The sequence below is a fragment of the Condylura cristata genome, unplaced genomic scaffold, assembly GCF_000260355.1.
Source record: "Condylura cristata isolate star-nosed mole 26May11 unplaced genomic scaffold, ConCri1.0 scaffold00002, whole genome shotgun sequence".
NCBI lineage: Eukaryota > Metazoa > Chordata > Mammalia > Eulipotyphla > Talpidae > Condylura > Condylura cristata.
In genome coordinates, this window is record NW_004567103.1 from 41282913 (window position 1) to 41297765 (window position 14853).

A 14853-nucleotide genomic window follows, 5' to 3' on the forward strand; every position below is an offset into this window, starting at 1 on the left:
TCTCAAACTGACACCAGATTCAACTTCACCTGTACATACAGTATACAGAAGTGTTATTAATGAAAACAATCAGCATAAGCACATATATCTGAAAGTATATGACATCTATAGTAAATTTTTAGTATCTGAAACAACTAGAAGATACTACATAGGACTGAATAAAACCTTGTTTTGAAAAGACTATCCACAATCTGTATCTTGTATCAAATTGGAATACTTTGATTTTAGAAAGAATATTAGATGGCATTAAAAATTACTGCCAGTCTAGAGATAAGGTAATGGCACTGTGGTCATAAAGAAATGCTTCTTAAGGAGCTATGTGCTAAAGTATTTACAGGTCAAGTGTCATAATACCTCCAACCTAATCTCAAATGGTTCAGAAAAGACATCCATGAACATGTAGAACAAAACAAAATTATTGAATTTAATAATTACTGAATAATAATTATTGAACATACAAGACAGATATACTGGGGATCAGTGTACTCTTCATTTCTGTATGCTTAAAACTTTCAAATTAAAGGGTTGGAAAAAAACAGTTAAGTTAGCTTTTAGGACTCTTAGGGTATTTGCAACAAACATATAACCACCAATATTATTACAGTGACCATGATCCTAACTTGACAGCTTAGTCACATAAACTGGTTAGTTATCTACTGTTCCTATTTATCTAAAAGCAAGGTAGATAACAATACTAAAGGAAGAAGTAGCTAAGAAATTATTTTTATATTAACTTTCAACAATGGCATTTTACAAATTAACAAAATCAAATCAACAGCTTTTAGTCTCATGTTTAAAAAATACTATTTTTTAAAAGTCAGTAAATGGGGTTTTTCAGTTATCACAAATAAACCCTCATAAGTAAAGCATTCAAAATTTAAAAAAACAGCATTTAGATTGGTTTACAATCGTCTGGCAATCATCGTGCATTATTCTAAAAATACAAAGCAGGAAATTCCTTATAACTTTAAATTAAAAGCAGTCACTACAAAGAATACAGAAGAGCCTATAATAAAAAGAAGACAGATTACTACTAGTAGTCTTAAAAGGAGATCTTACACTTCTAAAATATAAATAAACCTATGTTAATGCAATAAAAAATTATTAAAATTTTATGCAGTGAAAAATATTAACAAAAGCACTAACAACATTCAATTTGGTTATTATATCTATAGTGATGATTAGATTATATTTCAGTTGCTATAAAGCTAACTGGTAAGTTAAAAGAAACTCAAAAGGTTTTCTCTGTAAGTGAAAGGCTTCATAAATTCTGAAAACAAGAGTTCTAAATTCACCCCAAGATATTCAATTGTGCTATAGCTGAACAGTATTCCACAGACAAGGGAAGAGGTGGAAGGGCCCTTGAGTTACAGTGACCTCTAGTGGCGGGTGATCAGAACTAACCAGGAGAGGATATTTTTACTAAGTAATGTTAGTGGTGGATTAATGACTAAATTAGGCAATGTAAGGAATGCTCAAACAAAACTGCTTATTCAAGCTGGAGTTAATAAAATAACTGATTTATTGCCTGTGAGAAATGTGGTGTTACTGTAATTTCTCATATCACCTAGTATCTAAGTAGAGTTTATACTTAGCTTGAAACTCACGGACTAATGAAGAATATACCATTCATTATATCTGAAGAAATAACTATGTTAACCTCAAGACACAAAGGTAAGAGTAAGTAAAATTTCTAGCAATTTCTTCCCATTAATGATGCCAAGCAACTAGGAATTTAGAACCTAAAAAATACAAACCAAACACTCTCACTTGTCTTGGTTACATAGTAGAGTTCTCTGCACACACTGAAAAGCAACCTATTTCTCAACCCAATCATTTTATCCAAAAATTAGTCCCTACAAGAAACACATCAAAAGATTTCTAAAAAACTTGATTTTATAGAAGTCTGTTACTTTTCTATCAAAGAGAAAAGTGAACTTGCCATTTCAGCTGAAGCACATTATTTATGATCTTTGAATTAATTAGTTTTACTGGCAAAGAATTTCAATATTAACAGTTTTAAATGTCTGCAACATATCTGCGATTCATAAGGATAAACTATTAAATGTAAACACTGAACGGTAGTCTTTTCTGGTGCCTGGCTAAGGGATGAATCATCTTTGAATTGAAATTTGCCTCAAGGAGGAGTAAATCAAACTTTCTGTGTAGACTATAAAATAGACCCAGTTCCTGAATCTGGAGACTACTTGTGGGGATAGTCTACTGAATTTCATGCTGTATCAGAAGCTAACAGCTCAACACCAAACAACCTGTGCATAACTATAAAAATTTAAATATAGATATGAACATGGTGAGGAAAGAAATTATGTCTATTTAACTCATACCATATCCATTGCCCTATGGATATGCTGGCTATAAAGTTAAGAATACACTTTCTCACACACACATACACACACAAAAAAACCTCAAAATTTTAAAAAGGATTTGTGATTGTGAACAAGAGTATTAACACTAAATGCAAATTTCTAGATATAAAAACTTAAAAATGTTGACGACTGATAATTACTTCTTCTAATAAATAACAGCTGAAATCACAGAATATTTAAAGCACTGGAATTAAGGTTAGTCATACTGAAATTAATGTACTGACTAATCACTAAGAGTCTATATTGTAAGCAAGAATTTTTAAAAATAATTACTTCATGGTTTTTTTAAAGAATGAAATTTCCCTCCCTTATATTAAAGAGGCAAAAGTTAATACTAAATAATTTCCTAGTCACAACTTTACATTTTTCATAGTAGAAAAAGTGAAATGTTCTAAGTAGCTCCCAGTTGAGAGCATTTTGTTGGATCACACAGTAAGAGTCCAATTTACCCAATAGTTGTTAAGGGTCTACTTCAGAGGGAGAAAAACATGGCACACACATACACTAATCCTAAACCTAACTTCTTTCAACTTATCTGAATGCCTTAAGAAGAAAACAAATTTAAAACAACCATTTAGAATTGAGGCTAATTCTGTGAGATGTCCGATGTGAAGTATGCCTTTCTCCCCATTTCCTGGGCTTAAATTCATTAAGGAAAAAACCCAACCTGTTCGTTTAAAATTTTTTTAATAAAAATGGGCGGTAAACAGATTTTTGAATGGTGATACGAAGGAAAAGCTGCCTTTTAATCAGTAATTATAAAAGCCTAATTCTAATTCTGAAAAGTACAATGTCCAGAGAAATGCACACCAATCTGAGCACACATAGGATTAGTTTTTCCTGATACTGGAGTAAATGGTCCTCTTTCAATATCATAGGGATTACCATATCTCAAAATTTGCTTTTGAATTTGTCTCAAAACTCAGTTTCCTTTCAAACTTTGCAAACACATCATTGTCATTTCTGTTTAGAAATAAAAGAGAATAGAAAATTACATCTGCCACTGACATTCTAATTAAAAATACTATCTTTCTCTTCTTGAGAGGTCACAGTAGGAAATCTATTTTCTGAGAAAGGCTTAAAAGTCACTTACCATCTATTGAATAAAGTTGGAGATTACACTGGACTGCCACTTATGAGATAGAATCACATTAATCTTCTACTAAATCTTCCTTTCTAGTTCCTCACAAGGCAGTGAAGTATTGAAAAAGGACAATTCCTCACATGGACAAAGATCAGATGAGAGACCTTAGTAGAATCCTTCTGCTGCCCGTATAAGGTTGCTTAATTTATTTCCTTCAGTAAGAACAGTGATGAAAATATAGAGAGCTCAATTTGCTACTTGTGAACAATCACGTATGCTCCTTTCCAAAAGATACTCATCCAAAATACAGTTTCCCACTTCAAAAGCAACTTGACTCTGAAAATATTGCAAAAATGGAAGTGCTATGAAATGACAGTGAGGAATTACAAGTAGTCAACTCATTATTCAATCAAGAATTTGGCACATTCATAAACCATGTACCATCTATTTTAATGGATTTTAATTCTCCTGCTTTCAGTTGAAATTCCAAGCCACAAATTGAACAATGACCAATGCCAAAACCTAGTAATTTTCTCAATTTTTCTGACTAAGAATACTACTGTGAAGTGTATCATTCCTAACACATGAGAATTTTACAATCTGAAAACTATTAATATAAATATCCCTAAGAAGTAATGCTAACATTAACTCACTTTTAGAGAATCCCTCTTTACATGTGTAGTATGTGAGTAAATCACTCTTTACATGTGTAGTATGTGAGTAAAATATGTAGATTCTCCTAAAATAGAGGAATATCTCCAAATCCCATAAAGTATTCTTTTTTCTCCACTAAGTATTCTTAACAATTATTTTACTTATCAGTACGGTATTTGATAATAAAATATTATCTACCTAGTCTTTTTTCATCAAATAAGGCAAGTTTTCTAGTCAAATGGTATTTATATCTTTAAAAATTATATTGCTAAAAAAAAATTACATATTACTAAACATATAGAACTGAATCATCAAGATGGTAGATCAGAAAGGTGCTCTTTTTCTGATGTGCTTTTTAACCACCGGGTGGCTCTACTCAACGTTTTTCAAGATATATATCCAATATATTTTTTTATAGTGAATTTAGATTATGGTCATTAGGAAAATATCCAAAGAATTAAAAAAATAATAAAATAAAAGGGCAATTTTCACTGACTTATGTAAAGATGAAGGAAAATTTCACATTCTACTTTTCACTAACACCGTAGCTCTTTTCAGTTACTTTCCCTCAGGGACATATTCAACTGCAACAAAAATGGCATCATATTGTACCAACTATTACATTTTTATTTTAATGAAATCATAAGCATAGGATTTTGATACATTTTTACATAACTTCTCATTAATTAAAACCAACATATATTCAAATGTGCGTAACTGCAACATGGGGGGTAAGGGGAAAATGGCACAATTAGAAAAGCACAAATTTGTCTACCTCTATTCCAGTGATCTTAAACTTTTAAATAACTCTATCCAATATATGTTCCACAGAGTGAAAATAATGTGGAGGGGCAGGGCTGCCAACACAGACTTAACATGACTTCAATGAGATCCTTTGTTAAAAATATATAAATTATCAGGCTAGTTTTATAAAACACCCATAAAAATCTAAATTGGCATTCATGTTTATTTTGCCATAAAAATGGAGGGGATCATGGTCAGTTAAAAAGACAGCACTCAAAACTTAAGAGAGATAATAAGAACTCTATCTTTAATGTAGCTATTTTTTTGGAGCTAAGTGAAGCTTGAAAGTAAATAAAAACAAAAGTACTTACATAAAGAATAAACTACAATACAAAATAAATGAGAAAAAAAATCAATCTAGAATTAAGAAAATATAATCTATCTAGAGAAAATTTTTTATTTTGCTTTGATTTTTAATTGGTGAACTTACCATTTCCTTAAAAAATAAATTTAAAAAAACCCTAGTTTTCTATTCTTTTAGATACAACTCACAGGCAAAACCACAAAGCTCTGGAAGTAGTTCTACTTTTTAATACCTGAGGTAACTTAAATTCGAAGATTTCTTGATTTTTAAGTAATGGAAGATTTTAGCAACAAGAATCAAAACACACTTGAACCTTACTGCTCAATGCTCAAACATGATGTCAGCATAAAGTTAAAGCTAATCTGTACTCCTCTACTTTACCATTGTATTTTTAAATATTATTGTCATTGCATCATTTTAGCAAAGAGTATAATACTGAATACTTAACCCTCTAACCATTACATAATATCCCTAAAGTTCTAGTGAAATAGGGGTGCTTATATATGGGTTTTAACTGCTGACATGCACTTTTGCCTTAACACTACCAAAGTAACCTGACCAAGTTCAAGAATCTTCGTTCCAGGACTACACTTTTAAAACCCTCCCTTCATTCAGGAGGAGTAAGACAATCAAGATCCTGGGGTCACTGATTTAATGGGGAAGACAATGCAATTAAGGATAATTATGAAAATTGTTAGACTGTTGATCAGATAGCTGGACTGCCAGGAAGTGGAAAACTATTAAACAGAATGAGTGTCTCAAAACACTTTCAAAGAACAATGAAAATGTTAAGTACAGACATTTTTGTTCATTTTAAACTTATTTAAAATACTATCAGTGGTTATATACTATTAATAGGAAGTGGGAAAGGTAGGAAAGTAAGACTTGTCCACTTTGCATTTGAGTACCTTGCAGAGTCCGCATGTACATGAAGTACTAGCTAGATAGTTTTCTGATCCTTCCTTCATTCTGTTCTCTACACTGGGAAGTTGATCTCTATGGATCATTTTAGAAAACTCTCTTGCCTTCAGGATTCTAGTTAGGTATGTAACTCAAGAAAAGTAGTAAAGAACTCTGGGATTTTGAGGAAAGCAATCAGAAAGTACTGGAGTATATTCCCTTGGCATCCTTCCTCCTAGGAAATGTTAAAATAAGAATTTTTCACAAACCCTTTTAGTTCAAACAACCAAATGCCTAAAGAAATGCAAGAATTTCCACAGTGATAGAAATAAAATTACTTGGCATTATGTGTCCTTTTAAAACTTGATATATTTTAAGAAAGAAGGAGAAAATGGGAATTATTTTTAGCTTATAACCAAATACATTACACTATGTTATTATTTCTTAAATTTAAGCTACTGCTTAGATAACATTATGTTAAAAAGTAGGTTCTAATACCAACATATTCTAAGTGTTGATAAAGTTTAATTACCTATATTTACTTTCTGTACTCCTGGGGACACTGGTAGTAAGCCATTTCTTTTAATTTCAATAAATGTGTTAAAAAAAATTAAGTATTACTTCTATGAATCACAAAATACCTTAGCCAGAACAACTAAACATAGCATTCAACAAATGGCAGAATCACTGGAAGCCATCAACCCAAGTATGTTATCTTACCTTGGATTAAATCATATAGCACACCAAGAAATAATTACTGAAAATAAATAACAACTGTATTTAAAGGGATGATTTTACAACATTACCTCTTCATATAGAACTGGGTAAAAACCACATGAATGTTAACAACTAAATATGAAGACTATATGTGACATACCACAATCAACTATGCAGTAGAATTTTTAAAATATAAATATATATATAGGGGTTGGGTTTTTTTTTTTTTACCTGTTTTGCAATTTCTCTTAAACAGGCTACTCCTTGTTCAAAATTAGGGAAAGCTACTGAGCCATACTTTTGGTATTCAGGGATTGGTCTGATTTTTATTGTAGCTTCTGTTATCACACCAAGAGTTCCTGAAAAAGAAGGGGGAATAATCCAATATATCACATGCCAATTTTCTAAATCATATTTAAATCTATTTTATCTATTTATTCAATTAATTTATTCCATTATTCATATCAAAATCTATTTAATCTATTCTATATGGGGAATGATCACTATTCAAGTCTTTTTAGAAAAGCAACTAAGCAAATTTTATAGCTTCTAAAAAATGCTTTTGGATTACATTTTTTAAAGTTATGTATCAATATTTGAAAGCATTTTAAGGCAACCATTCTCCAATTAGTTATAAATAATTTTTAAAATATTACAACTTAGTGAAAGAAAGTTATGAAAAACAACCAATTTTGAATATCATATGATTTCAGACAGAAGTATAGTTTGGTATCTGTGCTTATTTTTGCTGCAAGGTTAATTTTTGGGGTCAAAAAGGACCTAATTTTCTTTGAGAACTTATGATGACAGAAGAAATTAGAGGGAATACTATCTTGCTTATGCGCCTACAAATTCATACAAAGAAAAGACAGTGGCAATACTGACATGTCCTTGTAAGAAACAAACATACATAATTCAGAGACAAAATAGTTATCAAGAACTATTTGGCATAAGAAAACCACCAATGAAACAAATGTTATTTCTTCGTGACATGAAGAAGTAGGGAACAAATCAAAAAGGGGGCATAAAAACAAATTAAATATAGATACACAATCTAAAAATATACACTAAAATATTTGAAGAGACAAGGTTAAAAACTATTACATTCATAAAATCAAGTTTTTCAAATTAGTGGTATCGGATGTAAAAATGGTAGAAATTACTAATGCTATTACTAAATATTCTGAGCACCATAAAAAAGCAAAGAGGGAAATAATTTAAGTTAGGGAAATTAATCACAACACTAGAAATGAAAGTATAAAAATAAAAGTTTTCTGGGCCCTCCCTGGTGGCGCAGTGGGTTAAAGCTCAGCACTGCAAGCGAGCCAGCTGCTTCAGAGCAAGTTTGATTCCCACCCCGGAGGTGATCCACATGGCATGACAGACCTCCCTTGACCAGCCCTCTGCTCCCCTCAGCAGTGTACTTCATCGATCTGCCCGTTCTACTCCCTGCTGTCTCTGTTGCATCCCTTCACCTCAGGCATGTACCCCAGTTCTGTATGCATAAATAAATAAATCTTAAAAATAAAAGTTTCCAATATATTTATAATATATCTATAATAACAAAATATTTAAAACTACTCTAAGTACTAACAGGTAAGCCATATTACATTAGTACACAATATGCTTATCACATATAAAAATGATTTCCTACTGATAGCAAATGTAACCATATTATGATTTGTATAATCTGCAGGGTTGGCTTGACTCGTAAAAAGAAATATCTGGTAAATTTAAAAGATAGCAAAAGTGATTTTCACTTTTATTGAGGTATAAGACAGATAACAAATTCCATGCACTTAAAGTATAGACCTTAATGTTTTCAATAGAATCACAGATGGTGCAACTCATGGCCCTCTAAGTTTAGAAGACTTTGTGTATCACTTTAAAAAAGAAACCCAATACCCAGGAAAGTCATCCCCCACAGACCCCAATACCCTACATGTACACACACCTCAGTCATTGGCAACCACCAGTATAGATTTTTGTCTGTACTGGACATTTGATACAAATGGAATCTTACGTAAGTGGCTTTTGTGACTGGCTTCCATTCACTTAAGATTTTCTTTCAAAAGTCATCCATGTTGTAGTACATATTAATACTTTATTTCTTTTTAATTAGTGAATATTATTACATTGTATAGTACAACTCATTTTACTCATTTATCACTTGGTAAACATTGGTTTTTTTCTATTTTTATTATCAGTTTATTATAAAATAATACAACTCCAAAACAGCAAGATAACAAAGATGCCTAGGGCAAAGTACAGTGAGAGAGGAGCTGAGCTTTATGCCCTCTCAAACTACATCACCTTCCTAGTACCTCCATTCATTCGTTCATCAACCTGAAATCTCTGATGCCCATATTTTAGCAATTTTTTTTTCTTTTTCAGGAGAAGAGAACTAATTACTTGGGTATGACCCATTAAACCTGGTGATTAATTCAATATCCAGCTCTTTTTCCTTCCTGGAAGGGGTGGGGTGAAAATTCTATAGAGTTCTACCTCTATAGGTAGAAATATTTGTGCGGACATGTGTTATCCTTTCTCTTAGATATATCTTTTCTTAATTTCAGAACAACCTTTGATTGTATCCCATTAATACATTGCCCTCATTATCTTTTTCTGAGGCTTAATTTTCATGCAGTTGGAGAAGTGGGAGCAGGCGGTGGGGATTGGGAGGCGGGGGTGAAGGAGTCTCACTTCTCACACCCAGCTTTAACTTGTGGGACAGAAGTTCTACTTTGAGTTTCTGGGGCCCCAATTGCCCTTGCTCCTTCCAGTAACATAGAATTATCTATCACATCTAAGACAACTTCTATCACCTTAATTTTTAAAGTTGCTAATTTTCCTTCTACTTTACTGATACTAGCTTTATACTAGCTTTACTTCTGTTCTTTACAACATTTTTCTTTTCAATATTTTTAGACATCCCTGGTAGTACTGAAATTATTACCTTACACCTAAGAAATGAAGCCACTTAAAATATCAGACCTAAATTCAAAATAGGCCAATTACAAAAGGATATATCCAAATTTACCAAAAGGCCCATTTTTATTGATTACCTATTGACTCTTTTGCCCTGGGAATATTATATGGATAGAGTGATATAAAATTACTTAGTCACTTGATTATCTACATACTACACCAATATTTTATATATACCATATGTAATTGTTTATAAGTAACTCCATGGCAATGTGATATCATAAAGAATAATATATTCACTTTTCTTTGTTTTAATAAAAAAACCACAATAAATTTCAGAATTTTGTTTCATAAACTTTAAATGTTCTTAAGAAAACTGAAAGTTTTAATTGCTATTTAATATAAAATGCAAGTATTTGCTTGAAGTAAATAAAATCTTTCATAATCTGAATATATACACTTTCAGGTGATAGGACTGAGAAAAATGAGAATCATATGATTGCAAATCTTCCCCCTCTACTGTTCCCACTAAAGAAAAAAATGTGAAAATCAGTATCACATAGGACCTATGCTTTCAGTATTGTTAGGAGACAGAAAACATTATGAACCTTAAGTTAACTATAAGTAGAAATAAAAAGAAAATATTCCAACAGATATACAGTCTTCCACTGTTGCAGCTTTTAAGGGCAGAAAGTGAACAGGGGAGGCTTAAAAGGCAACATAAGAAAAAATAAAGGGTAGCAGACTTGGAGAAAGGTGACAAAATTAACCCTAAAAAGAAAAAGTGCAAAGAAATGCAAAAATACAGTAAGGACTTGGTAACCCAGAGCTGTGGCTATGTAGGAGGGGTTTGAAAATGACAGGAACCAGAAATGGCTTATAGGCACAAAGGGATTATCGTCAAGGGAGCATCATATTTAATGATGTGCATTACTCTTTGGAGACGAAGCAGTGAAGGGAAAAATGAAATAAATAGGGGCAGCTAGAGATCTTTTTGGATAAAGAGAAATAACAATGTCATATCTTCTCCCCCACCAAATCATCACCACCCATAAAAAAGAACAGTGACAAAAGGGCTCTCATAGTAGGACCCCATTCCAAATAATACATAGGAACAAAAAAGATAACAGACCAAAAAAACTACTATGAAGCCAGAAAATACAAATCAAATCTTGTTTTTTACTCCTTTGTCATAGATTAGTTGCACGCTAGAAATTATAAATTAAATCAAATCTTGATGAAGTTTCCCTGCAAAGACCAACCATGATTCTAAGAAAAATGAATTAAAATTTGTAAAACAATTATTTGGGAATATGAAAAATTACAGACTTGACTCAGAAATGAGTTAAAAAATAAAAACCTACTTTTTCTGTTTTCAAATAGAAGAACAAATCATTTTAAATGTACTACTACTACTAATAAACTGCACGTAGGAAAAAATGTAAAGCATTTCAAGTGCTTTGACTATCATAATTTTCATTATGGTAATTACATTACAGCATCTAAAATGCAAGGAAGCTGCTTGTTGAAAAAATTATGAAAAATTCCTAAGACAAGACAAAACCATGAAACTTAATATGGTTAGACACATGGGGAACTTGGTAGAATAGGGGAGATGATTTTTTAAATGTTTTCAAGGTTGTCATCAAGTAGTTTACCTAGAAGAAAATATTTTTAAAGCTTGGGTAAAATTTTTCACATTTAAAACAAAAAATCATTTAGATAGTTCATAAATAGCAGATAAAAAATATATATTTATGACAGAATTATGACTTCATATAAACTTTATCAACTTGCTATCATCTGATTTTGTGATTCTATATCCATGTACATGCAGGACTAGAGATCATAAATAATCTTGTAATGATCAGTGATGCCAAAATAATAAAATGTTAATGTAAGAGTAATACATCAACATTTGTTAAGTACATACTACATGCTCATAAACTGTTTAGCATAATCTCATTTAATCATCACAAAATGTTTATGAAGATGGATATTCTTAATTGCTCCTACTTTATACATGAGGATACTACATATAGAGGATTAAATTATACATAGATTAAGTCATAGAAATGCCAGTAATGGAAACAAGACTGAAATCCAGATATGACAGACTTCAGGGCGAATGCTCTTAAATCATTATGGTAGTTTGCATGCATATTTATTATAAAATCGTATTTAAATATAGTAAGTACCCAAAATATATTTATTAATCATATTGCTTATTTTATAATGAATTTGTCTTCCTCAAACTCATAGAATAATTTACTAATGAGAGACAACGTCTAACCTTTTAGATAAAATTCAAATTATTTTAAAGGCATAAAAGATGAAACTTTTTCTCCAGCGACCCTAAAGCCCTTATCACTGCCCTTGATTTGCTGTTGCCCACTCTGTATATAATTAAAAGAAATGTTCCAGTAAAACTGGCAGGTAACCAGGAAAACTTCCTCACTTCTAAGGCTGTCTACATATTATTCTCTGCAGGGAGATTCCTTCCCCACTTTAGTCCCAATTTCTTCCAGGAATTGTTTTCTCCTTAACAACCTTCAAGACCATGTTAGCATGACCTCTCTGAGAAGTCTTCATAAGCGTCCATCAACATGACCCTGGTCTATGTCTCCCCCTACGTTTATTTCTAGTATAGAATTCATCACACTGTATTATAATGGTCTGTTACTATCTGTGTCCTTGAATGAGTTAACAACCAGAATTTTAAAATGCTAATGTGGTTACTTGAAAAGAAAACAGTTACAGAGTTCACTACAACTAGGTATTCATTAATAGTATAATTAATAATTACCATTTTAATGCCTATTTGTTATTCAAATGTCATTTGAACACCAAAAGTTTTTTCTTATGATACATTAGTACAAGTTTCATAATATTTACTAGAGAATTGTAGTATTCTAAAGAAAGGTAACATTTTATTTTTCTTATTAATAATATAGTTCTGTATTTCCACAAAAGAATGTACTGATTGAAAAGTAATAAGAAAGTAAACTCTTAAGATATATTAAAAAAGTTTGTCATTGTCATGAGAAAGATCCAAGTAATACCCCTGGTCATCAACTCAAGAGCTGGCTATCAACTCAGTAGTTAATCTCCAGCATGTCACTAAGAGACATAGTTATTTTTATCCCTTGATGTCACCACCAAAGCAACACCTATTCTTAGGTTAAAAAATTACACACTAACATGTTATTTATTATAATTGCTTTTTATTTTTTCATAAATATAGTTAAACATTTCTAGAATCTCCCCCCCCCCCCCAGTTTATACCACCCTCTGAAGTTAGTAAAGGAAGTTCCTCTGCTACTGTGGAAGCACTTATTTCTCTGAGTTTGGAGAGTATCCCTTTCCAACATTCTCAAAATTGAAAAATAACCCATAATTACCGTATATATACAATACACCGTGGCTATATAATATTTATTAGAAAAAAGTTTTTAAATGCTCTGGGTAGGAGATTTAGTTCTAATCTGCTCAATACTAACTAACCAAGCAAAGAATACTCCTTAAGTAGTGAAAATATAAAAAGACCAACATAAGTCTTAAAAGATAATCTTGGTAGTGAATCAACAGAATGTTGAGTTCCACTTCATAAAAAAATTAAATACTGGGTAATTATATGAAAGAAAAGACTCTAACACAAAACTTTATTAGTTCTTTCCCTCTGATAATCAGATAAGATTAAAGAAAAGTACAAAATATTAAAGCAAGCATTTTAAATTCTTAAAACTATTCCTAAAATTATTGATTAAAAAATCTATAAAAGAAAAATAAAATAAAACCAAGAAGACCAGCTGTCTTTTAAACTATAAAAAGCAAAATGTAAGAGGACTTTTAATAAGATGTTCTCATAATAAAGTTTTATGTAATACTAAATTAAAGTAATAAAATTTATAAAAAATCATCATTCCTTAAATAAATAAAACATGTCTTTCAAAGATCTAATATTACAATATCACAGATTTTCACAAAACTCAACCACTAACCCTTATTTTTTCATAATAAATTTGCAGCTATATTTACCTTCAGATCCCATGATGAAGTGATGGATATCAGGCCCTGTTGACATACGAGGTCCTTGACTGCTTTTTTCAATTATGCCTCGAGGTGTTACCATTTTTATATGAACCACCTGTTTAATACAATGCATGATATAAAGTCTAGACATTTGTCAGTGAATGGTGTGGGTGTATGTACACACCTCCATTCCTATTTATATAAAACACTACTTTGAAAATATTTCATGATAAATGAATATCCTTTAGATAACTTTTAGTAATTTCTAAGCTAAAAATAAATGCTATATAACTTTTTAAAAGATAGAAAAATCATTCTAAAATTATTACTAATTTAGGTAATGAAAAACAAATTTCTTTAAAAGAAATCTAGTGTAGGGTTACACAAGTGGCAAGGAACTAAAAAATGAGAAATGATCATATTTTAATTGGTTTATTCTTTCATTTATTTAAATATTAATATTTATAAAACACTATTATTCATGTCAAATAGTTCTCTCAATCCTTAGAAGCATAAAAAAAAAATTTTATCCTCACCTTTTTCCCATGTTCAAATTATCTACTTTGCCCACTTAGTTGTAGAATATTAATTATGATCAAGTCAAAACTGGGATGAAGAGGGAGATACAGTGATTAAGTATGTGAGTTATGTCTCACACAAGTGAGAAAATAAGTATTTTGAGGGGAAAACATTATCCAAAAAATAGTTCCTGAGATTGGAATCAGAAATGGTTAAGTAAAAATCCAATACATCTTTAGAAATATTTTTGATAGGTTAAGTTTTATTTTTCTTATTAATAATAGATATTACTATTAATAGGTCCTAATACCTATTAATTTACTCTTGTAAATTAATACTTATTATTTACTCTTGATAGAAATGAGAAGAGGACATCAACAAGCAATTAAAAATATTTATTCAAGAAATAAAATTTACAAATATGGACATTTAAAAAGTATATATTCACTAGCAATTAAAGAAATATAGGAATTCAAAATTATAAATAAAATGTCCAGTAAAATAAAGATTCTCATAGTGCTGTA

At 30.8% G+C, this 14853-nt stretch overlaps 1 protein-coding gene across 1 annotated transcript in view; it reads right to left on the reverse strand.

Moving 5' to 3' along the window:
* Nucleotides 1-14853, reverse strand: part of AGPS (alkylglycerone phosphate synthase) — a 92296-nt gene that overhangs the window by 38364 nt on the left and 39079 nt on the right. The window contains exons 10-11 of the mRNA XM_004674493.1: nucleotides 13817-13925; nucleotides 7082-7209 (exon numbers count right to left, since the gene is read on the reverse strand). Coding sequence (XP_004674550.1) covers nucleotides 7082-7209; nucleotides 13817-13925 — 237 coding nt within the window. The remainder of the gene's footprint in view (nucleotides 1-7081; nucleotides 7210-13816; nucleotides 13926-14853) is intronic.